Source organism: Penaeus vannamei, chromosome 23 (genome assembly GCF_042767895.1).
Source record: "Penaeus vannamei isolate JL-2024 chromosome 23, ASM4276789v1, whole genome shotgun sequence".
NCBI lineage: Eukaryota > Metazoa > Arthropoda > Malacostraca > Decapoda > Penaeidae > Penaeus > Penaeus vannamei.
In genome coordinates, this window is record NC_091571.1 from 11,821,591 (window position 1) to 11,831,590 (window position 10,000).

At 34.0% G+C, this 10,000-nt stretch overlaps 1 protein-coding gene across 2 annotated transcripts in view; it reads right to left on the bottom strand.

Annotated features, from left to right (window-relative positions):
* Positions 1 to 6,383: 6,383 nt before the first annotated feature.
* LOC113806015 (uncharacterized) overlaps positions 6,384 to 10,000 on the bottom strand; it is a 31,267-nt gene continuing 27,650 nt past the window's right edge. For both annotated transcript variants that reach the window (XM_070137709.1, XM_070137710.1), the window contains exons 12-13: positions 7,752 to 7,893; positions 6,384 to 7,398 (exon numbers count right to left, since the gene is read on the bottom strand). In XM_070137709.1, the coding sequence (XP_069993810.1) occupies positions 6,967 to 7,398; positions 7,752 to 7,893 (574 nt within the window). In that variant the 3' untranslated portion in view covers positions 6,384 to 6,966. The remainder of the gene's footprint in view (positions 7,399 to 7,751; positions 7,894 to 10,000) is intronic.

Sequence of the window (10,000 nt, forward strand, 5' to 3'; positions counted from 1 at the left end):
ATATTTTTTTCTGTGGATTACAGAAACGAGAATGATTCATTCTCGCTTTGTCATTCTATATCTGTTTTCGAAATGAGTATCGCTATTTTCCCTACATTACTGTATATATAATAGTTACCGCCACTGGTGTAAAAAATTATAATATAGATAATGTTATAGCAATTTTTGAATCATCATTACATTTATCATTATAATTATTTCATGATCGCTTTAATCATAAATTACCTATTACATTTGTATCAGTTTTACTTACATCATTAATATCATGAATCATCTTCCTCATTAATATCATAATTATCATTTTTTTTCATTATCACCGTTATCATCGTAGTTCATCTCATTACTATTATCATTATCTTCACTGTTATGGTCATGAATAATGCTATCACTACGAAAATGATATGATCACCTAATGCCGGAGAAATCACCCAGCCTTGTCATTAAATTGGTGAAAGAAAAAAAAATGTCAAGACAACTTTTGAGGTTTTGTTTCATTTTCTCGTACAAATCCCCCCAATCTCATGGGGGGGGGGGGGCATAAGAGACGAGGGCTAAGGGGTGTCCCATTGCTGTCTTGGACCCTAGCCTTCGCCTCGATCAATTTCGCATGGTCTTTTCTCTCCCACGTTTCTTTCTCCTTCTCTTCTTCATCTCCTTCTTCCTTTCCACATCCTAAAGTGTAGGAGGTGTCCTGAATGGCCCTCGTACTCCGTTTGCTATTTTCTTCTTTGCCCTTTTCATTATCATACTAACCAATAGCGCTCTACAACCTTTGATATCTAACATGTTTTGTCCTAATTGGTAACTCATTTTGTATCCCTTTTGCCGCCAAGCCTCGTCCTATTGATATGTGTTGTATACGCCGCTAATGACCTTAGATGACGTGGCAGAAAAATTTCAATAAATAAATAAATAAATCTCTTACAAGGATTTTGCATTTGTTTTCTTTTACAAGCGTTATGGAAGTCATGATAGTCACATGTAGTTAACTTTAATTTGCAAGGGGTAAAATAATGACAAAGTCTGGCGTTTCAAAAAATAATGATGAATCTTCCATAAACTTTCTTGAAATATATCGTCACAACTCGTTTCTCTCAGACATATTAAGAAATCTCGAAAAGAAAGACGATCAATCTCAGGGTTCTTAAGTATTCGCTAAATCGCCAGTGTTGCCAAATACACAGAAAGAAGTAGTAAGGATGGAAATCCTGTCTACATAATTTGGGACATGTTATTAATGTATAATATATATGTTAAAAGATACAATATCGTTACCCTTTGCAACAATGATAAAAGCGATAGTTTTATTAAGGATATTGATAGAATGAAAAAGATGGAATTACTGAGAATAATATCAACGATGACAAAGATAATGATAACAAAAACGATAATGGCAATTTTCCCAATGAATTTAAAAGTAACAAAAATTAAGAATTACAATATTTACAGGTATGATAACTTTGATAACTGGTGTAGCGGCAATAATTACTATATAATTTATAATGTTGCTACCAAAAGTGATGCCATTACTTTTACTAATATCACTATTATTTTTCAATATAAATTTACGAAATAACTTTTCACTGTTATATCATTTCTTATCATCAACATCATCCACGTAGTACAGGGGCGTCAAACTCGAAACCCTTTTTCCGCCAATTTTCCTTTCAGCTACCAGCCTGAGGGCCAATCCTGCCTTACCAGGATTACGTTACTGAAACTGGTATTATGTAGTTTTACTTATCAAGTCTTTAATGGTGTCACTAATGGTAACAAATTGTGTATGCCATTTTTTTTTTCATCATGGCGATCACAATTTCACAGGCTAATAATTCTTCTTGTCACCCCACGGTCTTCGGACCATGAGTATGACAAGCCTGTGCTATTTCATTCATTACAAAAACACAATAACAAGAAAAAAATCTGTGTGTTAGTGATAACTTGAATAAACGAGGGAATGGATTAACCAATCATGTAAAACGGCAAACTGTAAGACTGAAATACCTACCGTGCCGCAAGTGAGAGTGATCCAGGCCACATACGGCCCGCTGCCCGCCTATTTGACATCCTTAATGTAGTACTTACTCTCTTGAGAAAAATAAATGAAACGACAATTCTGCATATCGAAAAATGTGACTCTGGAGCTATTCACCTGTAAAGGGGCTTTGCACGGTTCCGGAAATCGTGTTTGGAACGAGTTTAGACGCGTCACCGGAGATAGACTAGGGTGATTGTCACTCTGCCAGCCGTAGTGTGACTTGGATTAATAGTGCGTGTGTTAGAGGGATTTTCTTTTTCTTTGTCTTTTCCTTCGTATAATATATTTCAACCCGTGTATGTATGTTAGAGCGAGAAGTAGTGTTGGTTAAGAGTTAGTTAAGAGAAACCAGTTAGATTTCTGATAATGTATGTCTTATTATCTATCGTTCTATCTCTTCAAACACATATCAATCTATTCATTTAAATCTACCGAACTTTTCAACTATCTATCTATTCAGTTATCCTTTATTTTAGGATTAAGGATTGTTAGATAATGAAACTGTTAATCTCTTCTTGACATTATCCCTTTAATATTGATATAATGAATAGTAAATGTATTGTTGTCTTCCGAAATATAACATTTCTGATCTTGCTATGATGTCGATATATATCTTAAAACAAAGGCGTGTATTCAATTAGGTGATTCTGAACACTATGCTTTATTTACCTAGATATTGCAATTACTTTTATCTACAGATTTTAAAATTATGCTTCCGTGTATGTTTGCAAAATAGATTTATGCTTATTATCTGCGATTTATGATATACAGGGGCTATCTAGGTGAGTGTTAAATAAACAATATTTGTTCTTTCACTCTACGTATAGACAGGTGAAAAATAAAACATACAATCAATATAGTTATCAAAATGGTAGTGATAAGATAATGAATATGAAATGATAGACGATAATAACAACCTTGGATATGATAAGGACTTTAAAAATGATGATATGATGAGGAAATGGCGAGGAGGAAAATAATGACGTTAATGATATTTATGATCATAATGATAACTACGATCATGCTAACGAGAAAGAAGATAATGATAATTAAAGATAATGATAATTATAAGGCGCCCTAATAATGATGCTTATGATACCAGCAATAACAACACTATGATTACTACTGCTATCACTACTACTACTGCTACCACCACCACTACTACTAACAGTACTACTAATGATATGAAAGATGATAGTAATAATTTATAACAAAGAAAAAAAAATCTCTCTTAGTCCCTTGTAATATAATTTCCTTCTCCCTTCTCTCAATTATTCAAGTAATAGTATTTAGCTTAATTGTTTAATTGAATTGCACGTTCAGGTGACTTGAAATCGTATTCACACCTTCGAATTGATTTAATTCTTCATTTGTTAATCATATTCTTAAAAAGGAGTATTCGTTGCTAGTGTATATATGTTTTTAATTCGAATTCATTAAATTTTTCGTATGGACTTTACATTGGAAATAATTCATCAGGAAAAAGTGCGAGTGTAAAGTTGAATATACAGTTCAGAAAACGATCAATCGTCAGGGTAATATATACAAAATATTTTCTTTTCTTTTCCCGTAAGAGACAGGATGAACAAATATATGGGGAAGAAAAGCTCCCAAACACACACATACACACACACGCACACACACACACACACACACACACACACACACACACACACACACACACACACACACACACACACACACACACACACACACACACACACACACACACACACAGACACACACACACACACAATAACAACATCGACAACTATACAACGAAAGAGAACAATAAGAAGACTCAAAAAGTGGCTTGGAACAAAAGAATGACAAAGCCAGTTTCAAACCAAACCAAACAGACGATTTCCAACTCTTTGGATGCTCGTTTGACAAAGAGAAATTACAATCAATGAATGGAGTTTCTTTTCCATTACTTGTTCATTCATTCATCCGTCTTTGCCGTGTTCTTTATATTTCTTATGATGGTGATAATGATAATGATTTGGTGATGATGACTATGATAATGATAATGATATTGTGATAATGAAAATGATTATGATACTATGACTACTTATAATCATCATTATTATTATTACTGTCATTATTGTCAATGTCAGTATCACTATTTTTTATCATTATTATAAATCATCATTATCATTATCATTACTAATATTATTGTCATTATTTTTACTATTATTACCATCATTGTTGTTATTATTATTGTCATCATTATTATCATTTCTATCATAATGATTATTATTATCCTCCTCCTCCTCCTCATCATCATCATCATCATCATCATCATCGTCATCATCATCATTAGTAGTAGTAGTATTTTCATTGCCACTATTATTGTTATTCTTATTGTTATTCTTATGATTATCATAATTATTATCATCATTGTGATTAATATTATAATTCTTTTCATTATTATCATCATTATTATAATAATTATCACCATTATCATTACTATTATAAGCATCACTATTATAATTATCATCATCAATATAATCATTATCATTATAATCATTATTATTATTATCATCATAATCATTATCATTATTATTACCATCATTATAATTCTTATAATTAGCATATTAATTTCATCATCATCATTATCACAATTAGAGTAATAATGCCGGTAATTATAATAAAAAGTTTCTCTCAGTTCCTTAAATTATTGTTGTAGTTATATTTGGTTCTACTGCCGTTATTTCTACCATCTCCTATACGATAATCATCGTCTTTCGCATATTTATCATTACATCATGTGATGGCAGTGTTTATCATGAGCACGTTAGTAATAGGAATGATAATAACCACGACTAAAGTATCTTTTATCATCATTACATGATTTAAATACAGACATCTATTCACTTTTATTATTCTTTTATTACTATTGCCATCATCACTTATTTTAAGTTTCGTCTTTTTAATATCTGGTCCCAGTAATGCATAACAACATATTATATTAGTTACCCCTACACCAAGATCCCCAGATTTTCTGTGAATGCGAAAACTAACCTATGACTGTTGTTTTTGTTGAGTGAGATCTTGAAAATGTTGTATGGACGGCCGGAAATTGCAAAATATTGTACATTTTAGCCAGTTCCTCCCTGAGTATTGATTAATGCAATGCACGTAGCACTGCACACTTTCCTATCATATGCGTTGTGTAATACTTCAGAGCTCTCTTATATGAGTATTTTTATTATACTTCCTACTATGAGTAGTATTGTCATCAAAGGAACGGCAACCGTAACAGTATGTTTGTAATCATGATATTATTAAGGTTATCTTTGTAAATATATTTTTTTTGTCTGAACATAACCATAGTGGTTACTACCGAGCGCTTTCATTTTTGTTGGATTTCTTACTGTTCTTATCACTGATATTAAAATAGAACTTAGTAGATTGCGGTTATCATTATCATTCCTATCTTTCATATTCTTATTTCTGTTATCATATAATTTGTTCTCACCATGTTCTAGCGCGGACTGCAACACAACACGAGTCGAATGCATCGCCCTTTCCTTTTCCACGAACGCAGGCATCTCCTTTGTTTCCACTGACGCCTTTACTCGAGATGCTACCACTGCATTTGATCCTCAGGGATATGTTGCTTCCCTGCAATTCCAGGACCCAATGACACCTCCTGATGCTCGGAAATCTGTTGCCAAGACCATCTCGGGGCTCATGAAGGCACGCACGAGACCTGAAACTTGTTACTGCACTGGATCCCTCGAAGACACTGTCAAACAGGCATTGCAGCTTTACTCGTGTTTATCTTATTTTACCCAATTCTCATTCATGACCATGTGTCAATATAAATAACAAGAAAGGCAAAGGGGTGACTGAACCTTTTCTTGGAAGTTCCGCTCTTCCGCCCCCCCCCCCCCATTCACCCTACTTTGCATGCAGACGCCGTCACTGGGTTGTCTCATCACAGGATGTTCCTCTGTCATCATAGCAGTGTTCTGCCATTGACGTCGCTCGGAGGTAAACATACCGCCAAGCGTGTGGTGCTATTGTACTGCTTCTCCAGTGAATATTAAGCATTTACCGAGCCACGTGGACTCCATACCGTATCTTTGCACGGGTCTCGAATTTTAATAACTCTCGTTAGCCTTGATTTTATCACTAAGGTCATGGTTTGAGCGAAAGTGAACCTACCGTGGCTTGCATTGTAACGCGGTTGTAATTCTGTCTGAGGGTACTTGTGGTTTCATTCTTGATTGTCAAGGTTATGTTCATTTAAAAAGATAAAGAAGGGAGGTGATTAAGGTGTGCAAACATTTACGTAGTACATTTCCCAGGAGGATATCTGATACAAACACAAGACATGTTTAAGTGTATTTGTTTATTTGCGTTTACAAAGAAAAACGTGTTCATGTGAGGCAGGGACCTTCCGTCCCTTCCTGCAGATTTACCTTTCAATGCTTTCAGGAATATAGAAGGTAACTATTGATTGCCAGTCTGGTACTTCTTATTTTCAATAGTGGCAAATGGCTTTCCGTTTTCTTTCTTATACTGAACTAGTGGAAATATTTTAAGTGATTCCCCAAATGGGTAATTTAACAACAAATAAACTAAACATTTTGTGACTTTACTTGAAACACAGGGTAGGATACATTTCACTTACTTTAGATATAAAAATATATGGTAAAGCTACTTTCTAATGATTTATGTGCCTCTGAAGCGATTACTTATTGCCTAGTCACACAGTCTGATAATTAAGTAAAGGCATAAATAGAATGTAAATGCGATCAGCATTGCTATGTTATAATAAGCTGCAAAGATAATTATTGTTGAACTTTTAACTTCGTTTCTGCTCACGAAAGAACTGACAAAACTCCCGGGCAGAATAAACTGAGCGGGGACGAGCAACAACGAGAAATAAACCCTGTAACGCCCTGATACACATTCCGTTAAACGATCGGAGGGCTTGGGAGATCCACGTGCGTGTCCGTCGCCTCCTCAGGCTCCTCCATATACGGCGTCATGTCATAGGTGGTGACCCTGAGCCCGAGGAAGCCGCCTGAGCCAGGGTGACCCTTGTGGAAGAGCTCGACACCGGAGAACCAGGAGCTCGGCGACGGGGACACATTCTGGGCGTCGAAGAAGGGCACGGTCAGTTGCGCCACGTCCTTTCCTCTGGAGGTCGGTCCGAAGCGAATGAAGGTATCCGGCTGCGAGTCTATCTTGTGTATCGAGGGGAATCTGGTCGGGTCGTCGGGCTCATACAACTTGAATTCCATCCTCGGGTTCTTTGCCATGACAGGGGTGTTGTCGTTGCTGATCCAGTAACTTTTGAAGGGCTGGAGCTGGCCCGTCGTGTAGTTCACTGGCGTCACTTGAACCTGTCGAAGGTAAACAAATATAATTCAGAATCAAGATATATGTAGTCTAGTTCTCATTTTGAAGTAAATATTTTAATCACATGGATGCCATTGACTGGTTAGCACATAAATTCAGCTACACAAAACTCACAGGCCACAGTAATAATGACGTACTGTGATATATCCCTTAGACAATCTTACACTTATTCCCCTCGCAGAGGAGCCATTGCATGGAATAAATATCAGTAAACTTGTCTGTATGCAGGTCACAATCAGACAGCCAGGAAAGGCAATGGACTCAAGGTCATTCATCTTGCAGAAGGACGTCTAGTCATAGTCCTCTTTCGCATTTTATTGATAGCATATTCCTTTACCTCCAGATTGATGTGTGGACCGAGCATTCTAAATCTCACGCCAGTCACCACGTGGTCGCTTGGGGCCTGCAGGCGGTCGAGGTCAATGTTTCTGTCCTCAAAGGAGAGTTTCTTGTAGTCCCTCCCCTCCTGGTACTGCGTGCTGGCAAAGAAAGAAAATGGAAAAACGTGTCATTTCAATATTTCTTAGAAAGAAAACGGGCAAAAAGTTGTCATTTCAAGTTCTCATTTCGAAATGATCAGTTTGCTTACTACAAGAAATGTCGTGTCTTGTTAATAACTGATTGACAAGTATGTATCTATCAATTTATTCTTTCAACGGTTCGATTTTTTTTAAATAGAAAAATGCGTATTCCATTCAAAAGTTAACATTGTGTTGGAGCAAATTATTGCATTTATATTTATCTATTTGTTTTGCGAGGGCATATAAAGTTTTGATATAATTATTATTAATTTGAAAGTGTTTCACATTTCATTGCGTATAATAAATTACATTTGACGTTTTTACATCGCTAAATGGGAAACAGTTTTGGATATCCATTTTCTCTTTTTGGCAAATGCGGAAAGGCAACTATTCCAAATGCATGACCTGAATCATACATACATATATATATATATATATATATATATATATATATATATATATATATATATGTATATATATATATATTTATATATATATATACATATATATATATATATATATATATATATATATACACATATGTATATATATATATATATATATATATATATATATATATATATATATATACATACACACACACACACACACACACACATATATATGTGTGTGTGTGTGTGTGTGTGTGTGTGTGTGTGTGTGTGTGTGTGTGTGTGTGTGTGTGTGTGTGTGTGTGTGTGTGTGTGTGTGTGTGTGTGCATATATACATATATACATATATATATATATATATATATGTCTATATATATATGTATATATATATATATATATATATATATATATATATATATATATATATATATATAAAGGTGTGTATATCATATAATGTACATATATACATATGTATGTATAATTGTATATATGTATATATATATATATGTATGTAAATCTATTTTTCTATCTATATATCTATAAGTACCTGTCTATGTACAGGGCATATGTACATGTGTATATATGTATTTATATATATATATATATATAATACATACATACATATATATATATATATAATACATACATATATATATATATATATATATATATATATATATATATAACACATACATACATACATATATATATATATATATATATATATATATATATATATATATATATATATATATATATATATGTATATATATATAATACATACATACATACATACATATATATATATATATATATATATATATATATATATATATATATATATATACACACACACATACATATAAACACACACACACTATACATGTATAAAGCCAAAGTGGCCTGCGGAATATGGCGAAAGTGCTACAGTTTCCGACTCTGGAATTTATAATAAAGATTTTCACTGAAATGAGGAACGTAATCGAGAATGGTTAATAAGATTTACGAAAACACTTGTTATGAATTATGTCATGTTACTTATCACGTGATTTTTAGTCTGTCAGTCCCAAAGCTTTCAGGAAATACACCGATCCATACAAGTAAAGTCCGATTTGAATGTATTTATATCGTAAAACTCTCCGATGAGGATGCTTTAGATATCATGTTTCTTGATATTATCGCCCAAAAGGAACCAACATTCGCGTTTTCTGTCTTTACTGATTTTCAACAAGTCATGCCATTAACAAGAGATGTTATATTTTCACAGTGCTAAAAGGAAAAAAAAATCAACAAGGAACGCATGATGAGCAGCATCTCAGGGATAAACTGACATCTTCCGGTCTTAGATTTTTTTTTCTTTTGATATTCTGCAATTTATGCGCGTTGACGAAGGAAGCGGTTATGGTCGATCAACTGCTTCAGAGGCAAAAGCGGAAGTCATTATCCTTCACTTTTATGTCCTTTTCGGTCTTCTTTTCCGACCGTGGGAGGGGTTGGGGATGCGGGAAGGGACGTTGTATAAAGTAAAAGTTTTGTCTTGATAGAAATATCGACGCCGATGCTCTTTCTTTCTCTCTCTTTCTTTTTTATACATCTCACAAAATATGAAGGAAAAATACGAATAAAAGAGTTATTCGACCGTGTCCTTGCCTGTGTACATTAAAAAACTCCC